Below are 26,510 nucleotides of genomic sequence, written 5' to 3' on the forward strand. Positions count from 1 at the left end.
ATGAACATACGTACGTAAAGAAACGAGATCTAAATAAAGACTTGTTTCGCACTCTAAAATAAATTGTAACAGACATTTTAGATATTCACTGTACTTTTGCGTATGTATATAGATCCTGTACATTTTGGCATATTCAAATTTTCTATGGTTGCATAAATGTCCGCAATTTGAAAGAAATAAAATCCATCGGGTTCTGTGTAAAAACCGACACCCGCGATTGTCGAGTAGATTAACGCGATCAAAAATCTTTCACAGCCTATAAGGAAACGATGGCACGAGGGTTGGCTGCAGACGTTTAATTCGCCGTCTCACCTGCGCGCCCGTAGAAACTCCCACGGCGTGCTTTACAATTCAATCATCGTCTCTCGTCGCTTTTACTGTCGTTTCGATCGGCGTATTGCGATGGAAATAAAGATAGTCCCGCCCCGAGGAAGGGGAGGATTAAACATTGACGATAAGCCACTCGCGCGGAACAAGAGGAAAACGTCCTCGAGGGAAGCTTCTCGCGTTTGCGACGAAGGGAGCAACCAGGTAAAGAAAAGGCTGTGCTTATCGTCGAGTCAGAAGGATGAACAGAGAACTGAGCGAAAAGGAAAAGAGAAAGCACGACGTCCGTGGAATGTGGACACTCGATGGACGCGCACGAACGACGCGGAGAATCGGGACAAACGACGGACAAAAGGTACACGCTTCGGCCATACAGCGCCGGGCGAAAACGTTTGTCGAGGCACGTACGATTCTGTTCGCTGGCAGACGAAAAACCGATAACAACGCCTCTCCGCGGGGGCGATGGAGGGTGGAAGACTGACAGAAATTGAAGCAACCGCCTCGTAGACAGGTGGACGGACGGTCTTAGTCGCGGAGGTTGAAAATGTCTTGCTTTCGTTATCGTTCCACTCGCGTTTTGGGTGACTGGCTGTTTCTTGGAAAAGAGAATTTTCGTGGAAATTTTTTTGATGAAAAATCGTTTCGATGATATTTCGACGCTGACGTTTCTTCGTATCTTTCTTTTTTTGACAATTATTGGAGGAATGGTATTAACGAGTCGTTAATAATCGTAGAATTGTATATATGGAAAATATTACGTATATTGTTAAATATATTAAAAACGTATGAAACATTAAACTCTGGGAGATGTTTATGGACTGCAAAGCAGCGCGTATTCGTTGGTTGCTCATAACGATTGCAAGTAAATTAGAGGGAACGAAGAGACACTGCGAAGTTGAATATAATGGTGTCTTTTGTCGTTTGAGATTGAACCTTCAGTCGCTCCTCTGATTGTGCCATTTACATCTTCGTTTCATGAAAATACCATTCATTTTGATATGTTCTGTAATATGTTTTAATAGAGGATATTACGTGGAATAATTTAAGCACGAGTTATAGTATTTCCACGAATCTCTCAGAACTTTATCTCCTAATTATCATTTGAATCATCCTTCCTCAAAGACGCGCCATAACTGAATATACCGTAGATGTTTAGCCTAGATGGAACACGATTCGAGACGTTTCAACGTTTCTTGTTAACAGCTTAGATTCGTAATTACCATTTGAATATCTATTTCTTGAAGTCTGTCTGTCGTCAGAAATCTTATCTTAAAATCTCCCCTCTATTACCTTTCTTATCCTCGAAAAAATTATATTGCCATCGAAAATTATTCCAGTTTCAAAGTTCAACGTTCGAGCGTACGAACGATATTCGCTCTTAATTTTAATTAACGCGTTTGTTACTTATTTGAGGCACTTCGTTAGAGAATCAATCAACGAGATCGAATCGCTGCCTTCAAAAGGAAGTGCAGAAGATTACCAGGCGTCCTTGTTGAAAACCATGAAAGTGAGGTACAGTTTCCGACAAAGGGTCAGAAGGCAATACTGAAAAAAAAGCTGAAAAGCTAGGAACAACCAATACGCATAATGCCTATCGATCGAGAGGGTATCGTTTTTCAGACGAGATGAACCCACGTCCATAGCCGGCCGACGAATTGTTTCCTGGCTGTTATTGAAATATTACGGTCCTCCATTTACCCGTGAAACATCGAATTCCATCAATCTGTTGTCAAAATAGGAACGAATAAAAATAAAACACAATAGTCTTTTCAACTACAAAGTTCTCTCATCTTCCTATCAATTTTTCCCATTCTACGATTGAAGATTCTATTTCGATTTAATCGTACTCGTGATTATAAGATTCTCTTTGTTATATTCTTCGTTCTAAAATACAAACATCGACAGAAACTAGGATGTTTTTCAGATACTACGAAATATATGAATATATGAGAAAAATTATTGCGTGATTCTGGCAAACTGTGAAATATGAAAAGTTACTCGCGACGAATGAAAGTTTCGTCTGTAATAAAAATTACGAACCTTTGTATTTCGAGAGTTAATCTCTCTTGCTGGATAAAATTCTCAAGAAGAAAACAGAATTTTGCTCGACCACTCGGGGAATCAAACCGAATTGTCGGCAAAGGCGTACATAGCCGGGATGAGAAAGAAAGAAATCATCTACGATTAATTAAAACGCGCTTAAGCCCTGGCTAAGAGAGTTCCAGAGGTCGAGAGGCAGTCCAATTAATTGGAGCGATTCTTCGCCGCGTCACATGACAAATCCAGCCCCGAATCCCAGCCCATCGACCCAATCAATTGATTCTTTTTCCTCACATCTTACTCTCCAAACCCGTTCCATTTCAACCTTTGCGCTCTATTTCTAATTCCAACGTAAGGGTTCCTTAACCTGTCCATCGTTTACACAACAAAACACGTCAGATATATGTAAAATTACTTCCAGACATAGCTGGTTATTAATTATTCAACTATTTAATAGGGAAATATACTTTCCTTTCTATTTCCTAAATCTTTTCTAATTTTTTCAGTATTCTAGCAAGCATGTGGTATAAATTTGCACGAACATCTACTGTTTAATCGTTAAACAGATGTATACAAACTAAAGAAGAACGTAGCAATAACTGATATAATGTAAGAAAGGCTCCGTACAGCTTTAAAATTCGTAACATCAATTTCCGATACTCGTTATCCCAGTGGAAACAGTTTCGATTACTTTCCAGCCTTCGTACACCGTGGAAAGTATTCAGCCAAGGATCTTGACAACGTTCCAAGCAAAATACCCTCGACGATGAATTTCAGCTCGTCCTTACGAGCTGCGTAAATATTGAAACGCGTCTGGGACCATTTTTGCGACAGGGTAGAGTTCTCGTGGAGCAGAGGGCAAATATAATTTCCCGATTATCTTTGATCGATACGATTTCTAACGGGACACGGCTGCGCGATTGCTCGTTTTTCATCCAATAACTTACAGACTGACTGGCGATGAGTCGGAATTAAAGCTTTCGAAAGATCAACGAAAGGGGCGGTAAACGGGTGAAAATCGTCGGATGGGCGGGGTTACGAGTTTCTTGGCGTGGCGAGTAACGAGGAAAGACGGAGGGACGTCGATCGACGCGAGAGGCCACGAGCGGGAAGAAATTCGTAGAGATGAGACGAAACCGCGAAACTCGATCCATCGAGATAAGGATTCGAGTAAACTTGAAGCCAGGCGTCGGGCTATTAATAAAAAATTAAGAAACTCGAGAGAACGGAAGTAGCCCTTGCGAAACTTGGCCACGATGGACCGGAACCGAGTTAACCGCGGTCAACCTCGGCCACTTATCTTGAAAATTATTGGAGAACCATGAGGAAGTTGGAGTAACGGTGTGTCTCAGGGGGATGAGCCGGGCACGGGGTGGTTCTGGGAGTAAAATGGAGTGCAATACGGAAATGGGTCAGATGAGTTTATTCCTCGTTGTGCTGGTCGACGAGCTGATCGGTGTGTAGAACCGTTGAGAGAGCGTCGATAATAGAGGAACGCATATTTAGTTTCGTTAATCTGTAAATTGAAAAACACGGGAACATTGGCTTTTTATATTTACCTTAAAATTTAGCATTATTAGTTTTATCATCGTAATTGACGAGGTTGCAGTATTTGAACAATAAAGAGCCAAAATGTTTGTTGAATCTTCAAAGATTAATGGATGTTTAAATTAATGATCGAGTAGAACAGTTTTGTTTGGGAAGTGGATTATCAAGAGGAATTAGGTGTATTTGCTCGTAGGTCGGAAGATCTGGTTACGTAAGCAGTTTTACGTACGCAGAACTGCATTGCAGTATAATTTCCCGGGTATTCTTATTAAGTTCGCCGAAATTCAGCAAAACTGAATTTTTTCCCATCATACATTTCAGCCATGCGGAAAATGTTCAGTTAGGATACTTATGTACGTGCATAAGTACTCCGGTTCTTCTCATAAAGGGTTAGTAAATATTAAGGAGGATCTAGAACTATCTGTGTAATACTCGAAAATTGGGTGCTAATACCGTAAAATTAATGACATCTGTCCGAATAGCCCATTAATAATAGTATATCGTAAAACCTTCATAATTCTTCGTCAGCTAAACTCTTGGAACACTTGACTCTAAATCCAAATTTCATTAGTTCGTGTCTCGCTAATCTAAAATTTATTATCATCCATACTTCCTCGTTGCATAATACCTAAGCATGCTGTTCAATATTCCTAGAATGTTGCTCTAATTTTATAATAGTATTTCTAATTATGAAAATGGAAGTATAGCCATAAACGATCATAAATATCAGTCTAAGTGCCCAACATCGTAATAAAACCTTAAAGAAGAAGGACTTCCGTGTTAAAGTAAATGCAATTCTTCCATCCAATGGGAGAAAGATGCAATTGAGAATTCGTTCTAAGGTCCAGGAAATAAGCATCTAACTCTCAGAAAACGTAGTTTCTTCGTTCATTTCCTGTCAGCAAGATGTTTCAACCTATCCTTCCACCCTTGGAATTAATATTCTCACCTCCGTATAACTGTCAGAATTAGGTTTAGAGCGTTACTTTATCATAAAACGGTGTTGATGCGAAAATACTGAGTGTAGGTCTTAGAAGATAGGAAACTATGGTGTGAAGGAGACGTGAATATTAAATGGTCGCTCGTAGACGGGCCATATTGCAGGACCGTACATTATTACAAGCCGTGGCATGCTCGCGTCTGTTCGCATTCCAGCAGCAATGCAACAAGGGACACAGGATCACTGGGCGGCGTTATCGCGGAAAATAAGCAAGCTCGATGGAGCGTGGCACGTTCGCGATGACAGATAGCGCGGCGCGTGAACTTCCGCTGCGTAATATCATCCCCGTGGACGTTGAAATATTTTGGAACTGGTTTGTGATATCCTCGTCGCTATTCGGTGCTTATTAATACCGAATTAATGTAACGTTTATTAAGGGTTTTAAACACGAGCCCAGGGTAATTTCGTCATCTGTTAATAAGTGATAACATCGATACCCAAAGACACAAATCACGATCTGTATTTCCATTTGCTATAATACACGTTTGTGTACATGTACGTATGTACGCGGAGGTGCAATAGCGGTTCGTTTACGTTAACGAATTTTGGCCGGCGACGAATCCAACGCGAACAAACCGGAAGAGTAAAGGGGAAACTGCAGCGGCAGCCGGATCTCCGGTTACCCTCATAAGTTATTTACGGTATTCGAAATTAGATCCCGTAAAGTATGCCCGGGTAATTTAGCTCGGAAAGGAAGCATCGCGCGTCTCGTTTTTATCGCCGAATTTCCCACAGAATTCTCCGGCCAGGCCCTTCACCCGCCCTTAAGCGCGAGCTATAACCGTAAAGTTGTTTACGCGGATAAAAACAGTCCCATTCATAGAATGAAAAGAAAAAAGAAAGGAACGAGCCTACTTTTCTCCATGGTGATGATTGCGCGCCTGATCATTTGCTCCTCTTTATCGCGTTAATAAATGGAAAGAAGTGTTCTGAGTTTATTTCCATCTGGTCTGTGTGTTTAAATCTTCAGGCGCTATAAAGTGTAACCCATTTCTCGTTCAGTTTTATTTGTACTATTTCTGCGTTTTAACTATTTGCAACTTTCTATGTTGTGTATATTTTTCGAATCTTTTCAATTTTTATCTCTGCGTATTTAGATGGACTCTAAATGTACTTTTGGTACAATTGCACTCGGACAGAAATCAGACACCGAAATAATTATCGGTTAACGTTTCGCTATGAAATCGAGGAAATTACGTACGCGTACACAGTGTTCTACGAAGTATTCGAAAGAAGCAACAAAAATCCATCGTCATGACGATTCTCGACCGGAGGAGTCGGCGATCGATCGCAGGCGCTTCAAAAATATTGAAATTCAAATGGATTCTCGAGGCTCGCCTTCTTCCCTCCGTTACACACAAGGAAGAACGTTTCTTGGTCGCCGACAGAGGTGCAGAAGGGAACGAAAGGAGAAAGGAACATGTCATGAGGAGTATGCTTAATAACATCCCCACCCTGAGTCAGAATTTTAAGCAGCCACTCTGTCGTATCCCGACGAGATCGTCCGAGGAAATTGCCAGCCAAAATGAAACCCTTCACGAACTCGACCCACAGGAAACTGGCTAGCTATGGGGGTTCGTCAGCTCGTCGATTCCTCCCTTTTCTTTCCTTTTTGGTGTTATAGAAGAGTCGATGCAGAGGATCAGATAGTAGCGAATTAGTTTTTTTAACTTACGTAATATTTTCTTAATCGCTAATAATGTCGTAAAAGTGGAAAATTTCTACCAGATCTTTAGTTGATAAGTATGAACGCAAATGACAAGGGTTACACTTAAAAATTATATTCAGATAAAATAATAATTGTAATGTCAAAATGAGTCTCGCTCTAGACTTTTTTAAGAGATCGCATATAACACACAAAAATATTAAAGATCCAAAATATTGTACTCGTTGCTGATCGATGCTCGTTAGATAAAACAAATCTCCGTTTAGGTTCCACCTTCTTTTTAATTGCGTGCTGTAAGTAGCAACTTACGACGCTTTATGTCACACCCTAACGATCAAATTCCCTAAAATTCCAATCTTATCAATGTTACGCAAGATACACCGCAAAACATCGTTCGCAAAACCAAGGTAGAATTCCCAGTTAGAAACATGGTATCAGAGACAGCTGACCCAATCGATAGGATCTTTCGGTGAATTCTACTTAACTCTCTCGTAGCTCCGGAGAACGGTTACTCTCGCTCAACCCTACTCTTTCCCCTTCCTCCCTAAATCCTGTTATCGGCGTGTCGTTGCGCGTTATCGGCGCGATTGTGCAGCCCGAAAGCCCCGTTTCACGATAGATTACTATAGGTCGTAGCTGGCCTAACGTCCAGCTACGGTCAGGCATGAATCACGGCTTATGCCACGTCGGATCCAATTTCTAAAATCGGCGCGCGAACGAGTAAGGCCTATAGAAATAACGTCGACGACGACGATCGTCGTCTCCCAAAACCAACATACTTATATACTTTGATATCTAAGGATATTGATTTTTGGACGCCAACAGTCGCTTCGGTTCGGGTCATTTTCCTCGATTCTGGACGTTCCTGAAGGGATAAGGGAGTAATACAGGGGAGAAGGACGAAGGATGGTCATGAGAGGAAAAACTGCTGCTTCATATCGACGGAGATTGATCCAAAGTGAAGAAACGGGATTCTCACTCTCTCTGTCTTTCTCTCTGGGTTTCGATATCGATATCTCGATAAGGTGGCTGGGATTGCAAGAGTCCAGTGCGATTCTTATTGGGATTGGAAATTTCGAGTGTGGGAGGGTTAATTTTGAAAGAGATGGAACGGTGGTGTGAATGATGAAGTGGTAAGAGAAAAAAAAAATGGGAAGAGTTGAGTATCTTTTTTCTTTTCTGCGATGATGGTCGATTGAGTCGAAATGAAAATTCACAGGCTTGTAATTAAGGATATAATTAAGGAAGGAAGTATACGTGTTTACTGAATCGTAAACTAGGTCGTTGTGAAAGTCTGAATACTCCAATTAACACTTCCGTGGCCGTAATTTCTTCGTTTCCTTGATACTGAAAGCCGCTTGAGAGCGCAAGTCCGAAACTGGGTGAAACTGTCGTTAACTTAAAAATTACGTGTTGTGGTATTTCGTTTTAGGATGTTGTATGTTAAGAAATAATTGTGTATTAGTATAGGATAGAGAGGGAGAAGATGATAATAGATGTATGATAATATTAACGAAAAGCTTTGATTTACATAATTCGATATTATCTACTTACTGCTATTAAATATCGCCTAAGGTATCCGGATGCAATATCATCGCTCAAATATATCACGTGTCATTTAAGCAGCCTAAAACGAAGACAGTACATTCGCCTGTTGTAATCCATCAATCAGAGTGCAATCATGTAACGCGGAAACCTGCAGCTTTAAACTCGTACTCTCGGTCTTTGCCTATCCTAAGAACAGTGTTTGACATTTAATCATTGCGATGAAGCGAATCTCGCCACAACATTATAAGATTATTAGGAAATCATTAATCATACTATTGTTACACCAGTTAATTCAGCTAATGGATTGTTCGGAAGGTAATTTTATTTTTTTTTCTTTACATGAAAATGAAAGACGATTTTTTAATAGAAGGAAATAGCTTCACTCAGTTATGTAAATTCAATCTCGCAGCAATTTCTCGTGCTGTCAAGCGACGATTTGCTTCCACCGATGACTTCATTTGGTCTTCGTCACTGGCCTTCCAGCATGCGATGCATCTTTGAGATCAAAATTGCCAGAACGAAATTTCGAAAACCAATTCTGTCACTGGCGTTCAGTCAACACATCCTCACCATACACGTCATACAATTTTTTCTTGCTTGCACTGCGTTTTTACCTTTACAGTAATAAAAAAGCGAAAGCCAGAAAAGTTCACTTTGCTTTCCCATATTTGCTTCGACAACAAACAAAAATGGCTTGTCAGATTCAAAAACAAGTTTTCCTTGAAACGTCAGTAGTCAAAATATACAATCACCTTATAGATTAGAATGAAATTGACTGTTTAAAAATACGTCTAACAACATCTAAAGGGAAAGAGACGAAATTACTTTCCGAACAACCCTATAACGTAACTTTATCAGATTCTAAACGTTGCATAGAAATATATAAATCTGCTGTTTATTACAATTTTCTTCTCAAGCAGACGAATAAAATTCTCATTACGAAAACTTCGTACGTTGCAAGTCTTCGCAACCTTTTTGTTTTTTCCGGTGCACGCGATATAAATCGAACGAGTCGTGAAACGCGGTATCGAGAAACGATCGTCAGTCGGTTTCATAGTCTACGAATACGCGGCGAGACGCGTCAGACCACCACCAGCTAAAATATCCTGATCTATTATTGGTTTATCAGCTAGATCCCGCTACGTGTCTAGCCTGTTACAGTCGATTATCGTAAATCGTTACAATACGTCAGTCATGTTGCGACAGCGCGGGGGACAATAATTCTCAGTTGACAATCTAATCCCGGATAGCAAACCGATGCGGATGTAATTTAATGGCGAAACAAGTCGACCGTACGTCAACTGCTGATTGAGAAGAGGAGCCTCGTACGAAGATAACAGGCGTCAACGTCGAACAAGGCTTGACGAACCAGACGTTCAAACAATTTCGACTCGTCAAAATCCAACGTGAACGATCGATTTTGTGCTCTCCTTCCGTGACAGACAACCCTTTTTTTCCTCGGTCCCATTTTTTATTTGTTTGTTCTGAAATCCACGCTCGTTGAATCTTTCACGATCCCTTTCTTCAGCTTTTTATACACTTTTTGTGTTTTCATTGACGCGATGCTACAGGAAATTTTCAGAATTCGAAATATCAATCTTTCAAATATTCTAAAATAATCTACAATACATCGTCCGCATTATCCACAACCTCGCTTCCTATTTTATCCAAACGTCACTCATCGACATTCGGAGTGACTACTAACACGATGGAAACCTGATGGTCGTGGAAGTTCGAAATCTGCAAAAATCAGGATATACGCGGTATTTCGAAAATTTAACAAATATACCGCGTTTATCAAACTTGATCGATCTAACCAACATTTCCCAAGCAAAAAGAAATCACAATTTCCGCGTTGAAACGGACGTCTCAACGATCAGCCTTCGCGCTATCGAACTTGCCACTCGAGCGAGTGACAAAAAATCTCAGCTTCGCCCTGAGGAAATTCAAATAGCCACCCTATCCGTGTTGCAAATGAAATCTCGCGAGTTGCCGTGTGTCGTCGACGAAGTCACCGAGCGGGAACGAGCGTAAGAAAAGAAGAAACTGGGAACGGGAGAAAAAGGGTGGAAAGAGCGAAGGAGAGAGAGAGAGGGAGAGAAAGATAGAGAGTCACGGAAAACTCAGCGTACAGGGTGTTGTACGAGAAAGCGGTTCGGTTGAAATGTCGGAGGTGGTGGCAGCTCGACGTGAAACTTTTCAACGAGTTGCTTCGTCTCTCTGATGCTTTTACACGCGGTAGCCTCGCAGACACACGCACCCAAGAGAATGTTCTCTCGCTCTCTCTCTCTTTTTCTGTTCGTTTGAAACACGACTAAGAATCGTTCGTCGCGTCAAAGTGATCCTTCTATCCTTGGCTGATATCTTCTACCAGTCGTAGATATATAGACACGCCAGTCATTTTATCGGAACGCAGTTTCCTTCTCGAAGATTCCGCAACTTCCTTCGCGAGTTTCCGATTCCCAGCGTTTCGTCGAACGTGACCACTTAAGCATCGTGAAAATGGAACCAGAGGATAGGTGGGAAAGGGTGCGAGGGGCAGAGGGTAGTTTTTCCACGAAGAATCCTTGAGAACACCGGTGGTTCGACGGATCGATGAATTATGGAGAATTGCGGGACGGGAGGGTGAAATAGGGTAACCGGTTCGATTCGTTAACGGATGGTCGATGGTTATGGAAGGCGAGAAGTTTTAATGGGATTCGAGGGAACTTAATCTACCTTCGCGTGTGTAAAATGAAATTTCTTGTGAAATCGAGGGTAACTGGCATGAAAAAATCCTTGTAGAATTTGAAAGCAATCGGGAAATGTATATGAAGGTTACAAGATGTTAGTGTTAACATACAGCTGGTAAAAAGGAATGAGTATAATCAGTGTTAAAAGTGATATCATTAAATTAATTAATCGAGACTTGTTAACATAATGGGTAATTGACTGTTCAAACAATTTCGTGACCATTGTGAACACTATGTCTGCGATAGATATATCGTAACTTGTGAAGTACTGTTCTTATCGATCCAACGTTGGTTCTTAAGAAATAGGTTCTTGCTAGGAATCGAATGTTTAGCATAACGTGACGTTTTAGTGGATATAGATTGGCCTGGATGGACGCGTGTAGGTGGACGAGGAATAATAGATGATTGCGGTAGTAGATACGCCTGATCGTAGAGCTTGCCGCTTATATTGGATTACATCAAGAGTCCGCGATGGATCAATGGGTGATCGATTACAATTCCACCAAGCTGCAGACCAATAATCGATCCAATTTTCTCTAGACTCAATTTAGATGGGCTTCGGGCGAAATTGTGCTGTTCGGTCTACGTACTTGTAAGATTTCAGACTATACAAGTTTAGATTACATAGATTATATAGGATTATGCTGAGATTTAGATTATGTAGATATAGAACTATACGTAAATTTAGATTAGACGAGTTCACATACTTGCAAGCCACCCTAATCGCTTTGAAATTCGTCGATGAATAGAACGCAAAGGAACGATTAATATTTCCTTTGTAAAATCTCCTGGAATAAAATATAAAGATAAATTCTCGACAATTTAGGTATTCAAACTTTTAACTACTAATATCTTTCAAGTTACAACTTATTCTCTCAAACATTTGTCAAACACACGGACGTTCTATCGAGAACGATGGAAAGAGATGTTTCGAAAGTGCTTCGAGTTAAACTCCGACCTCTACGCAACTTGCAACCCCTCCCAGGAGAAACGGAACGTTCCCTCGCCACCCTGTAATATCCAGAAACGTTTAGGAGCAGACAGAAGCGAGTTCTTGATCGTTGCTCGTTGAAATGGTCGTGAAGCCGCTTATTTACATAGATATCCGGCCTGGCGAGGATGGGGTGCGCGGATTAAGGTCGCCGTCGCCTCGCATCGCCGTTTCCAACCGTATCCATTGCTCCCTTGTCGCGGTAGTGATCCATCGCAACCGTTTGAAACAAGCAGAAAAGAAATGGAAGAAACGAGAACGAAGCCTGGTAACAAAAAATTCCTGCGTACAGAAAACACGTGGAACTGGGAAAAGTCAACGCGACAAGCTTTCGCGATACCGGATGTCGTTATAAAAAAATAATTTTGTCTGGTTGATACGTGGGTTTCGTTTGATGGAAACCGCTCCGTAGAGCGCCATGGAAATTGTTTGGTTTCCCTCGCAAGTTGCTCGCGTTTCATCCCCTTGCAAGATGAATGTTTTATTCACCAGGTTCGAAATCGTAGACGGAGGTGTGAATTAGATGGTGCAATTGAGATTATTTTGACCACAATGGTTTCCCATCGCAGCAAAGTCGTGGGTTTGGAATTGTAGGTTGGGTAATGTGGCTTGCGCGAGGGGTAGTTATGAATTGTAATTTATATTTCAAAATGTGAGTTACACCGCGGAGAAGCTGTTTTTACCGGGAACGCAATGGAAAAGAACGAGGTGAATTTTATGAAGGTATTTCTTTAAACGGAATTTGTCTGGCTACGTACTGGTTTATTCTACTAGCTGTCACGAGTAATTTACCCAGTTACATTAACATTTAAATTTTCGGATTAACTATCATAAGCAATTGGCTAATTGGGATTGTTGGAATGCTATTTTAATTAGAACCGTGATAGCAGTCACTTTCTTTGCGTATGATCCTTTCGATTTGATGTACGTTTTAAGAAATGTTGTTAAATATTTCTCTTTGGTTGGTATCGAATTACGTTCGTTAATCCGTTTCATTGATTCCAATATTATTAGCGGATGGTTGGATATATCGATAGATGTAAGATACGTTGCAGGTACAAAATTAATAATCGGTTTTATATTTAATATCTCAAAGCTGAAATAACGCATTTTATTTCGAATTCTGTACAAAGGGAACTAATATTAAATTACAGCGAAATAATGATTTTAAATGGTTACAAGGATAATTTATTCTGATAAAACTTATCAATTTGATGTCCTTTCTTCTCATTTTCATTCACCCTCTGTCATATTTCGTATAAATTAAAATTCCTATCACAAATCTTTTACGAAATACCAACTCTGGTATCAAATTTCTGTATTCCAAAGAAAATCTGACAATTTACCGAGCGTTAAATTCATATCGCTATTTATTTATTAACAGTTAGATTACAAGTAAAAGTATCTAAAATTTTCTATGTACATTTCGTACCGTGACAATGGCTTAACAAAAATATACAAGTTCATCGAGCATCAAACTACGAAGAACGATAATAATATCAAAGAAATTCGGAAAAAAGAAGGACAAAAGGTTATCAAGAATAGCCCGGTCCATTATTTTAATAAAACCATTTGCGCGAGCTTCCACGTCTCTAAATCTCTTAAACGAATTTCGTTCGCGTCTTTCCCAAATCACTTGTCCGTAAGACAAACGCAAAAGCGGGAACCAAAAACGTTTCCACAAAACAGAAGCAATTAATCCCGAGCGAAACCACCGACACCCTATTCTCTTGCAACGCAATCTTCTTGTGCTCGAAGAAACCCTAGTATAAACGTTGTTTCGAGCAGCTCACCTTCAGTAAACCGGAAACAAACTGTAGTCGAATTCTCGCGACAACCCGTCACCTCTTAACGGCGGAAGATTCATTTTGACAAACAATGCAACGTGCTTGCGAGCTTGCAACCGGAAACTAGCGGACCTAAGAGCGTTTGGGATGTTGGTACGACGCCCGTGATCCGCAAACCGAGGAAAGCCGAGCGTCGTCGTCTCGTGTAAATCGCGAACGGTTCACGTGGCTGCTGGCAATCAGCGCGAGACACGAACCTGTACACACAGGCAAAGAGCGTGTGTATGTGAAAGAGAGAGAGAGAGTCGTGTTTCCACCCCTGACTTCTCCCAATTATCTTCAATAACCGCGAACACGGAGACGAGACGAGAAGAGGGTTGGAGGAAGGTTGAGTAATCTTCTCACGTTTCAAGCGGCCTGCACCGATGCCGGAAATAAATGACTGCGCGACACGATGTAACCGCGCCCATTGTTTCCGCTGGAACAACTGGCGACCGAATATAGGGTGGCTCGACCGCGGTCCACGGCTGTGTCGCACGACGAACGGAATGGAACGATAAACAGGGTGACAGGCTGGTTCGAACGCTTGGATTGTATGGGTGATGTGTAGATATTGAGGGCGGAGTTTGGAATTTACAGGATTTTAGAAGTTAGAGAACGAAGTTCACGAAGGAATTGACGGAAGGTGGTATTGGTTCATGTAGGAATTTTTCGACTATCGTGATTGATATCGATTTTCGTTAGTAGCTAAAGAACGCGGGGAAAAAAGGATTTGCAAGAATATTTCTTCTCCGAAGACGGGAGACGCGTCTATTGGAAAAGCTAAGCACGAAATGGCCAGAAATTGAAAATGTCTATAAAAATCTGCGAGCACGAACTTTAAAACGAGACTTAGAAAAGAGTTTTAGAACAGCGCGTTGAACAGGGTGACGTGTCTACAACATACCTGCCACAGTATCTTACCGAAAAGAAAAAAGAACTACATATACGAAAGAAAAGAAGTTTGGAGAAAAGATTGTGAGAAAGTTCACGGAACTAGAACGCAATAATTCATTCTTCGAATTGACACCCCTGTCTACACAACGTCAAACAAGAGAAAAATGCTGGTTTCCTTCCTTGGAGTTTCGTATACGGCTGGAAAGGGGTGAAAGCAAAGGCGAACAGGCTGCACTCGAGTTACCTTTGCCAGGAAGGTCGGTGAAGAATTAATATTCCAGGATCGGCGGTACGAAGAAAAGCGTGCCGATATGGCTAGTAGTAGGCAGGAAGTTTACGCATTCACGTCCACGTGAATGCGGCGGAAGTCGGGCGATAAAAATGCCGACCAGAAAAGGAAGGTATTCTTGCGGGTTGGTGTTCCAATCTGACGCGGTTCTTTGTTTGACGAGAACGCCTCGAAAAGAGACACGAATGAACGCTCGTCAATGCGCCTAACCCCATGAATATCGCGCTGCAAATTTATCGACGTCGGTTCGACTTTCTACCCGCAATTCCACGCGGGCGTTTCCGCGACTACTATTCGAAGGATCGCACGCGTGGATTTTTGTTGTCGATCGTTTCTGATGCAGGGATAGTCGACTATTCAACAAACGACGAACGTGGTTTCTTTTTCGTTTGCAAATTTCTCGAATGAAACTTCGTGTTAAATTTCCAAAAAATTCCTAATCCTGCGAAGAAAATTTCTATTAAAAGATTAGTTCACAAGGATTTCGGTATCGTTGATAGATCTAGGAAGAAAATTGCAAATCGGCTCTGAATTTTCGACGAACCAACCACCGCGAAAATGGATGCGCACATATCGCGTCCGCGCGCAATTGGATTTCGTCTTCGTCGGCTGATAAACTCGCCCGATTGGAATAATTCCGCTGTACGTATCGCCGCGGTTGAATCCTATTAACCGTAAGAGGGTTGAGGGGGTTGACGCCGGTAACGTCGAGGGTGCAGTGTAAAACAGGTTTTTGCAGCGGCCAATAAGTCGCCGGCAAATTAAGCGGAAGGGGGAATTATCGGGCTACGAGTTCGGTAAGCTGGAGGTTCGATCGTGGTCGCCTGCTCCGACCGACGATCCGAGTTACCCCTTCTTTTTCCTGTCCCTACGGCTGACCAGGGAAATTGAACTGACTAAAATGGGGTTTGCAGCATGGATATGGGATCTTTGATAATTAAACGATAAAGTTTCCAAGCTGTTTACTCGTTTTTTCGCGTTAAATTTATGTTTTATATTATGTAGACAAGGGATGAGTGTTTGCGGTACAGCTTGACCCTTTCATTATGGCTATCTTTGTCAAGTAACAGCGGTACAATACCACTGTACAAAGTGTATGCTTTATATCATCTCTTTACAATCGATTTTGTCTCGTAGTCAAACTAATTAAATCTTTATGTAGATTTATGAAATATAATGTTTCTTATAAAATTGTTTTACAGAAAGGTACTTTTAATATCGTACTTCCTCGAACGAAGTTCATAGCTTTTCGAAATAGTCAAAGAATTACATTCATTTTATTCTTCGTACGTTACAATGAAACAAAGAAGTTTCTAAATTGATTGTGGAAATCCTTTTATTAAATAATGAATCATACTTCATACGAGATACTTCTTCCGCTCGTATTAAGACAAATAATCCTTTGCTGCAGAAGTAGATTCGTGTTTGATCAGACAATTATCAAGATGAATGAGAGCTTCGTTATCCACGAGATCCTACGATTTCTCGTTGTTTGATCACATTCTGCAAACAACGTGCAACGAGGATCGTCGGATACTGTGCAGATAACTTTGCAGCCTTTTGTATCTCTTCCAAGGAGATTGACCCTGTCTCCGTCCAGGCAACTCACGTCTACTATGTGTCGTGGCGCGCGCAAGTAGAACAACTCCGTATTCAATCAGACATTCCTACAACACGTGAAAGGCACGTATAAATTCAATCTGTCGCTCATTATTCTTCCTTATTTGCATTCAACGGTTACTATACCTCACTATTTAATTACGCTTGGAGGTTTTCTTACGTAATTTCTTCGTTCAAATTTCTTATTAAAGTTTTTAAATCCTATACTTTACATCAGCTCTCGTTCATCTCTATATTTTCTGTAATTTATTTACATATACATTTCACGTAAAAAGAATTCACATATATGTAGTATCGTGGACAGATTGCCTAAGAAATATCGGGTGAACCATAAACAATGTTGCGAGAAAGCCTAAGTGCCGTCAAGCCAAAAGAGTCTGGGAACTTCAATGGACTGAGCACCCCATCAATATGTCGTCGGTCCTTCAGTCGAATAGTTACGCGAAAAAAGGCCTACGTGAACATAACCGTGGACACGTAAGAGGTGGGGCTATGAGAAAAAACAAAGGGATGCTTAAGGGAAAAGGGTGAATTAACAGAGAATCGTGAGTTGAAAGTCGAGTTGTTATGGGTTGTAAGCTATTAGTTGTGAGTTGTAAATTATCCGTTTAGTTGTCTTAGTTATAGGACATTACTGTATTTAATTCACGTTAAATAGCCATCGTTTCCTGTTCAATTTATTATAAATAGATCCCTCTATCAATAAATTTATCATATAGGACAGAAATCATTGGAAACCCTAATTTCTAATATTTCTGAATAAATAAAATCCTATATATACTATTACAAAAATCTTTATTCGTTATCACGAAGTTTCGACTACTCTATTAAATATCTTTTATCCGCCACGAGGTCGAACGACGCGACACGGTTGCTTCTTAATCGAGCCGTTACCCCCGTAACCGGGATAAACGCTGAGCCGTGCAGCTGGCAATCCGGATTACTCGATTGTCAGGCTCGATTGGCCGAGCTGATTGAATTCCTAAGAATCGAGGTGCTTTTCCCTCCTCTCTGAAGGACTCGAAAAGCCGCGAGAAGCCTCGGCTCTTCCGAGCATCAAATAAAATATAACGAGCGGTGTCCGAAAGACGTTGCACGAAACGATGAAATAGGAGTTGTTCGGCGAAAGGACCGACGACGAAGGAGCCTTTCGACGCCTCCACTTCCGGCCAACATCTTGTCGTTCGAGTGGACGATAAGTGTTTTCCTATCGACCGTTCCATTCGGATTTTAATGGGCCGACCTCCGGCGGTTCCGTGTCTCTTTCGCGGACAAATAATCTCGCGAGTGAATGGATTGCCTCGCCGAAGCAATTTTCTCCCATGGAAGGTCCAGCAGACAATCGGCTGCCTTTAGACCCACGGAACTTGAGAAACTCGCGCGTCAAATGACACGAATTTCTCTATTACGTATATATATATATACATATTCCTTTTTTTGTGTGTGTGTGGAATTTTGTAATTAGAATAAAAGATTTTATTTCTTTTATAAATTTTGCTGAATTCAATTCTTCGATTTTATAATCAATGAAAAGCGAATGTATTTAGCAAATATAAGAAACATAGGACGTGATTGAGATAAAAAATCGCAGGAAATTGCTGCAACACAAAAAATGCCTGAGAAATGAAACGATTTCTAAGAAAATTTGTATGCGAACGTCGTTCTATACAAGTACAAGGATCCCCCGACTGTGGCTACCCTATTCACGTATTTATAGCGATAAATTCTAAGCCGAAACCTGGAGTATCCGAGTTTCGAAATACGCATCAAAGATTCATCAAAGGACGACCGTCGCGGAATTCTAATAAAAATGAAACAAGTCGAAGCTGTCTTTCTCTGATGAAAATTCGAGTTTCTTGTCGTGTAACAGAGAGACTGCAGCTGTTTGTAGAATTTCTAAAGGTCTGGGAAACCTTGGCGATTATTCTGCGTGTATTTAAGTCAATTTAATTAAGTCGCATAGTATGAGGATGGAATTATATCGTGGGATAACGGCTTGTATAAATTTACCCAATAACCGAGTGCAGCAGAGTAAGTAATCTGCTTTTAGGGCGGCGATGATGGAATAGGTGATTATGTTTCATACTTCGTTGAGAAGATGGAGTTATCTTAGTCGTGGCTTAGCTACTCGATTGCAAAAATTATTATTTTATGGAGTAAGGCTTCAAATCTGAGTCTACAACGTATAACGTAACGCATTATATATAAAAAAAAACTTATAAGAAAAAGGGAAATGCACAGTATTGGTCCTACTTATGACCTAAACGACAAGTGTTGATAGATTCAGGCAGGTTGTTCCTCAATTCTAAACTGGAGAAGGTTGACCGTGTAAGCGGTGCAGGTGTTTCGAACACTAGGATCGGTATAAAAAGTCGCGAGAAGTTCGGCTAACGCGTTTAATCGACCGCTTTTTGCGATAATGTCGAGCGGCGATAAATTAATACGCTGAAATTGATGAAAATTCGCGATTAGCGATAAGAATTTGGAAATTGGGTCACTCTAACGAGTTAGTTGGTACGAATCGTCTGAGATTCGCTACCGGGACATCGAATCATTTTTTCAATGTAAGAAATATTCATTTCCATCCAAGAACTTGAAACTGTTGAATACTTGGGAAAATAGTTAAGAGGGTTTAATAACTAAGTAGGGTGTAATAAATATTTAAAAGGTGAAATTTGTAGTCCCGTGAAAGAGATAATTGCATAATTATCTCCTAAATTACATATTTTCGCGAGAAACTTTCCCCTTTCATCTTCATTACGCGAACGTTTGAAATAAAATGAGAACACGCTGAAACCTCTGTTCTACTTGTATAAACTCATTCTACGTGCTCATTTTCATGCGATTCGTTGCCAAAAGAATCTAGGTGCTCGTTCGTTACCCGTTAATTGAAAATCGGGGACATAGAAGAGTGCACGCGAGAAATATCTTATCACAAACCAGCGGCTAAAACTTCGTCTAACGAACCGCCGCGTTACACAGTGTGCGGAACATAAATTTTGCCAGCTAAAAGAACGAAAAGAGAAAAGATGAAAAAGGATAGAAAAAGGAAAGTACAACAGAGAAGGGAGAGAAAAAAGTGGAAAATACTCGGCCGCTGGCCGTGGCTATTTTAAATCATTACGCGACTCTCCTGGGGGAAAATTTCGCGGTGAAACCACGCGAATTCCTCGGTGGAAGGCGTCGGATTTAAAATTAATTCTCCGCGATGCGATTGTGGCCGACAACAGAGTGATTAATCGACTCGATTTAAATGAGGTGTCCGTACCGGGAAATTTGACATAATTCCAGAAAATGTTCGTCCTGTTTGCTAAAATTTGTCGTTGTCTTTGTGGATACATACAGAGAATATTAGTTACTTTGGAACAACATAATTGTTCATGTTCCGTTGCTTAAAATCATTAATTAAATTATATGTATGTATTTTCGGTAAACTTCTATGCCAAGATGAAGTAACTCGATGATTTTTTCCTCTCCTTACGTTCAAATTATATATTCAAATTTCTATCCTTAAAAGTCGTAGCTATTTTTTCCCAAAAGTTGTATCCTCGTTAAAAAATTGTAATTTTATATTCAAACTTTTATATCCAAATTTAGTAACTCGACTGCTGTACCTTCTTCAAAAAACTGCGGTTTAATGTTCTCTCGAAAAACCTTGTACTCTGTTGTATTCTTATATTTTTATCAAAAAGATATCCTGCGACTTGACAGACGAATTGAAAATGTCGTTCTCGATCAAACGTTTCTCCTTATATTCATCCAACACCGAACGTTTATTTTTGTCACAGTACGTACGTTTTTATTATCTTAATTTCGATCGTTTAACTGTTAAGTATTCATAAAGAGAACTACGGTATCGTACGTATTAATCGTTATAACAAGGATTATTCAGTTCGTGGGAGATTGCACGCTCGATCGAGCGTAAGAAGACAAGCTTAAACCATGAAGAGCACAGTTACCAAGATCGAGAGGCAAGATCTGCTCGATGTTACGACTAATTAACTAAATGCACGCAGCTGGCTCATTATCGTTCATTTAATAAAGTCCACCAAGCGAAACTTTGTCGCCTTTGTTCCTGGCCTATTGTTTCCGCAATCCCTCTACCGTAAAGTACCATTCCATTCCAGCAGTCTTGCCCCCTACCTTTACCAAGGAATTCATGGATCTAGAAATTCCTTTGAACGGGCGTCGATTTTCACGCAATAATTATCCAACGTATTAACAACTCCAAAGTTTTTATATCTGCACGATTTCCAATTCCCAAAATTTCCTTCCAATGATAAAGGTACCATCGATCTTGGAAAAGGAATATTCCCTTTCGAACGACATACTTAAACACATCTATCAAAACTTACAGCGAACCAACAATAGTTCCTCCTCGCTATTATCAAAAATAACTATTCACGCTATAGAATGCAACAACCACCTGTTATCTGGTTTTCTTCAACCTTCTTCGCTTATATCTCGACTAATCTCAATTTTTCGAATATTTTTCTTAAAAGAAACACGCGCATCGCCACCGGGAAGGAATTTTCGTGAAACAGGAAACCCATGGAACGATTCCGCTTCCTTGGCTGCCAATAAAGCGAAGGAAGTTGCACGACGTGGTCCTCTGAAAAATTTATGAGCTACGATCCAGACCGGATAGAAAGAGAGAGAGAGAGAGAAAGAGAGGACGCAGTTTGACCCAGTTACGATCGAAATGTATCTCGCGCGAATTCGACGAGACTCGTTAGCGATCGACAGGGGGGAACCACCTGTTTTCCGCAGAGCAGAGGTTGAGACTCGTCTAAGAAAGGAAACAGATTACGATTCTGGCTGGATTTTGTCGCGGTGAGTCGGTAAAAATTCATAACGACGAACTGTGACTTCGACTCGGCAATCATCACAGCGAGAGAGATCGATTCGGTTACGTGACAATAATGTCGAGCAAACGAGAGTTCAGATTGGTAGGGGTGTGCGCGCTTGGATTTCTAATTAAAATTTTCTATGATTTATCGCGGTTTTTATTAATGTGGAAATGAAACTAATTACGGAGCTGAAAGTCGTGCCGCGAGGATTAATTGGCTTCCGCGAAAAGTAAATCAGATGTGCAATTAATAATTTTCTAGGAAATGGAATCCCTGTATGCCAACGAATTCATGAATTTAAATCGGTGTCGTAGGAGAGCGGTGAATCGAATTTTTTTCACGATGTAAAAGTGTAATCACGAGGCGTGCTATGTTGTTGATTATTTTTACTTTGTGAAACGTGTTGTAGGGTTCCGATATACAGGAAGTTTAATTACATAGCTGAGTAGAAATTAGGTATAAATTGGATTGAAATTAAAGTTTTGTTCTAATAAATCAGTCAAACATCCTCAGCTTATTATTACCACCGTTTCATTTGCCCACAAATTGGTCAAATATCTTCGATTTATTTTTACCGTCGTTCTTTTTTTCTGTTTCTCAGGTCACTTTCAAGCATCGTTTCATTGCCACGGAAAAATTCAGAAATTTACGACACCATCGAACGTAAGTTACCAAGTCCAGCTACTATTTCAAAGATATAGTCTCTAAAATATTATTCGGATAAAGTATCTCTATCTATAAGAATTTAGCCTGGCCATAAATACAATTTCACTCCGCTCGCCATTTAACCCCTAATAAAACTCTCGATCCCTAAAGTTTCGACCTACGCTCTATACATAACCTGAGAGATGGTGGGGCGACGAAGAGTGTGGCAGTTTATTAGAAACTGGAGTATATCTGCAGAACAGACCCTGGCAATTACAATTTAGACAGTTTCCTTCGGGACAATAAACCAACATCTTGAATATTCACCGCTCCATCAACGTTAATTCAAACTATTTGAAAATCAAGCGAGGAGAATTTTTCAAAACTGTTCCTTTCTTCTCGACAAAAGAGGAACCGAGGATTGGGATGTTTTCCATCGACGTTTGAAAAAGCTTGAAACTCTGCGATTTTTCTACGAGACGCTTTCATCCGGGGCACTCGAGTAAATTCGTTGAACGATCAGGGCGACGGAGGGTCGCTGATTAATCAGAGAACGTTTCCTCGGTGACGTCGGTAAATTCCGGGAAGAAAACGGAACCGATGGAAAAACAGGCTCCGCTGAAAAACGCGGAGGAAAATATGAAGGGTGACGCGTCAGTTCCCGATGGGAACGCGAAAGCTGAAGGAATCGGCTGGGAAAGTGGTGAAATAAAAAAAAAAGCGACGGAGCAAGTCCTTCAATTAGTTTGCTTCAATTTAATTCTAAGAATCTGAAATTTTTATTCTGAATTGATTGGCTGTACAATTCGATCAAACGACGAATAATCGAGGTTCGCTAGAAAAGTAGCGCGAGTATATTTCCTTTAAAACGAAGAAGGCGGAATATTTGTGTAAATATCGTCTCGGTTTTCGATTACTCGTTAACCGTACGAAATCTCGTGTTATCGTTCGACGATTGCGCAACTGCGTGATGTATGTCTGAACGTGTCAATTTATGCAAGTCGGTGGACCATCGATGGAATCGTAGCAGTGAAACTGTCCCACACGCGACACCTTGCGGATCATCCCTTTTTGTCCCCGTAGACGTAACAGCACGATTATGAGTTTCGACTAATTAACTTACGCGCGGTACGATTAACACGCCGCCGGCCCATTACTTCGAGTTAACGAAGCGTTGGCCGTGGCAACAGGGACAGGGATGAACCAGTAGACGAGAGTAAGCTGAAAATGAGGACTGCCAAGGGTGGGACGCGGTTAAACGGCGAACACCGTTTAGTAAAAGCGATTCGAACCACATAATACCGTTGGAAATCGTGTCAAGGAAAAATATTGACGGTTTCGACTAATTAGAAATGTCCCGTGAATGACATATCCTTTTGATCGAAGATGCGAAGGGTGCAAAACGCTTCTGCATAATGGAGAATCATTTCGAAGGTTCGTTAGGCTCTAAAGGAAACGCGAAATACTGAAACTTTTCCACATACGTGTATTTTCGTGTCCCAGCAAAATATTAATCGCTACTTTTACAAAAAAAGAAATACGAAGATTCGACATCCGTAATTCCAGCGATTCTTTCACGCAAACGCTTTTATAGAAGCTTCGTTATTTCTTTTACATCGTCTCTCTTATATCGAATCGCATTGTTCGTTTGTTTAAATTATACGGTTACGTAATTCCTCAAGAGGTCGGAAACAATTATTTCTTCGTTGTCGGAGGCGAGGAACGGAGGAAGAAGGCTGTGCGAAGAATTACATAATAAACACGTTACCGTGAAGCTGAACGTTTCCATCCGCGTGCACCTCTGCGACGTTTGTCACGGTCTGATTCACGAAATTAAACGGGGGAATTATTAACGCCCGAGGGTAATATTATTTCCAGTAAGGAAAACTGCTCGCCATAATGCTCACGCGCGACTCGCGTGACGTTTCCATCCAGCACCAATTTCAATTTTCGTTTGTTCAGTACTAGCTAGCACTACGCTTTCAAACACTACGCTGACTCCTCTGACAATCGAATCTCGCGCGAAAACCCAGTTCTCCAGCTTGTTTTGTCTCGGTAAACGTTACGCAGTACGAGCTACTATTTCTGTTTCTCGTTTCCGGATCTGCGGAAGCTGATATTATTTTGTATTCGCATTTCCAGCAGCTGTAAAGCTATACCGTACGTTTTCAGCATTGAGTGGTACCAGTTTTAGATATTATAGTGAGATTTTAAGTTGAATAATCCCGATACTTATTTTCATGAAAATTCTTCTTCGCCGTGTATACTTAGCGTCTGGGTAATTTCATATAAAACGTGCAATACATTTACAGTTTCATGCAGAAAGCTACGATATAAATTCTAGGGTAAATTAAAAAAGAAATTGCGATACGAGTTGAAGTTAACTTGAATTTGGAGAAGATTATAATGATAATACACAATGGTATATGATGAATTATACTAATATCTTACAAGAAACAAGAAACTATATGCTGCGTCTCAACCAAATAATCCTGATCCCTTATTCGCCAGCGAATCATCTCCAACCCATCTATTCATCATCCCCTAAGCCACGCAGTTTCGTCAAAGTAGTCTTCAGGAACTTGGAAACAGGGAACGTTCGTTCGGTGAAAGAGAAACAGAGAACGATTCCTCAATACGCTGTCAACCGGACCATCGTTTCCAAAACTCTGCATCCCGAGGGTTCGACAGAAGGGGTTGCGCGTTTCTTCGTCGAGTTTCTGAGTTAATTCCCGAACTTCCCATGTCTGGCTACGTCGAGCTTCAGTGTGTCAATGCGGCGAGCCGCGTCAAAGCAACGGAAAATTGGCCGTGAATAATTAACTAACTCCCCCACAATTCCACGCGAATTCACTTTCTCCGTCGCTCTCTTTTTCACCCCCTTATTTCGCTCTTTCTAACGTTCAAATGCGTTCCATCAGCCGAAAACGGGACAAAGAGAATGCGGCTGCGTTTTCACAATTAGCTACTTATTAAACGACACCTCGTTTCACGGGAAAACGTACGGAGAAGAGAGAGAGAGAGAGAAAGAGAGACGGAACGAAAATTCACCCCTATTTCCGGACAACACTTGCCCAACGTTCTCACTGTTGATTATTTACGTTTGCCTTCACTACATTCCTCTGTTCTTTCTCGTTCTACCATCGCTTGCGAGCTTTGCCGGCGAAAGCCAGCGGAAATAAGAGATAGAAATAGCGTAGGTGCGGTTAACGGCGCAGAAATTGACGTAATTGTCGTATCGATTAACTCGATCGTACCAATTGATTACGCTCGTTAAAGACTCGTTTAATTTTTTCCGAGAAATAATACCGAACTTCGTACCTTCTTTCCACTTTCCTCTAATATTCTGTAACGTTCGAGTTTTCAAACAACAGAGATCCACCTTCAAAAATCGATTCTATCTCGGAACAGAAAGAGGAAAGGAAGAGTTTCTCGACGACGGAGAAGAAAGTCGCGGGATAAACGAATTCAAAGGAACGCTAAGAGACTGCTGGCTGTCAGGGTGCTACGGAAAACAAAAAACCTACCCCCGGGATTCGTCCTCGCGGAGAGGGGAGAGGGTGGATCCTTTATTAAAAGTGGCCTGGAGAAACAATGAGACACTCGACATTGCAAAGAGGAAGGGAAAGAAGGTGGCTGGAAGAGGTGGGAGCAAGGTGAAACGAGCGCATAAATTATGCTTATGAGCCACTTCGTGTGTTCCCGACGCCATTTTAAAATTATACTTTTAAATGTGGCCCGCTGGTGTAGCAGGAGACGTTGCCATCCCCCGTCTCCGACGCCCAACTACCCCGTTCCTTCTACGACATCGGCTCGTCCACGTATCATCCGAGGGTTTCACCCTCGAGAATTTGTTGCCCCAGCCTAAGAGCATTATTTTGTTAAAAGTACCTACTGGCTACCACTGCGACCCGGAATAAATTCCCCGGTCCGAAAGGAATCACCCTATTTATCGTCACGAACTGAAACAGCTGGTTTCTTCTGCAGCTGCAACCCTCGTGCCGCGCGGTGATAACATTTATTATTGCGAACGGAAGCTGCATGCCTCGAACTACACCCCCTCTACCGAGTTCGAGCGCCACTCCTTATCGTTTTGCCACGGATAACTCCTACGGAGCAACTCCGGTTTCCAGAGGGTGGATCTTCTTATCCTTGTGTCCGTATTTTTGCTGAGACTGTTTGCGTGTTATCAATCGCGCGCCGGATAACGCGCGGTTGTTTCTCGAGAAAGATAAATCGGGTTTCTCGAATTTTAGCAACTTTGTATTTGTGTGCTAGGGAAAATAATAGGTGTAGTTGATTAAACGGTTTATCTCAACGCGAGGAAATACTAGTTGGATGAATACAAAGAAATAATTAGTATTTTAACAGCGACCTTGCGTCTGTCAGTTGTTAGTTTAGTCGTTAGTTAGCAAACTGTTTTTTAGGGATTATTTTCAAGAAACGTTTTTAGAATTTTGAAGTTATGCAAAGCCGAGATGAATTTGGTTAGATCGTAGTACATTCGTGGTAAACGAAGAGGATGAAGAAT

The 26,510-nt window shown here is 41.1% G+C and overlaps 2 protein-coding genes across 10 annotated transcripts in view; one reads left to right on the forward strand and one right to left on the reverse strand.

The window, feature by feature from the left end:
• Positions 1-26,510, forward strand: part of LOC126924248 (peripherin-2-like) — a 350,059-nt gene that overhangs the window by 211,572 nt on the left and 111,977 nt on the right. For all 9 annotated transcript variants that reach the window (XR_007713458.1, XM_050738531.1, XM_050738532.1 and 6 more), the window contains one exon: positions 21,936-21,997. Coding sequence is in view for 5 of the 9 variants with exons in the window: in XM_050738527.1 (XP_050594484.1) it covers positions 21,936-21,997 (62 nt within the window). In the remaining 4 variants the exon portion in view is untranslated. The remainder of the gene's footprint in view (positions 1-21,935; positions 21,998-26,510) is intronic.
• Positions 1-26,510, reverse strand: part of LOC126924243 (uncharacterized) — a 133,318-nt gene that overhangs the window by 90,464 nt on the left and 16,344 nt on the right. The window lies entirely within an intron of this gene.

The sequence above is a fragment of the Bombus affinis genome, chromosome 14 (genome assembly GCF_024516045.1).
Source record: "Bombus affinis isolate iyBomAffi1 chromosome 14, iyBomAffi1.2, whole genome shotgun sequence".
Taxonomy (NCBI): Eukaryota; Metazoa; Arthropoda; class Insecta; order Hymenoptera; family Apidae; genus Bombus; species Bombus affinis.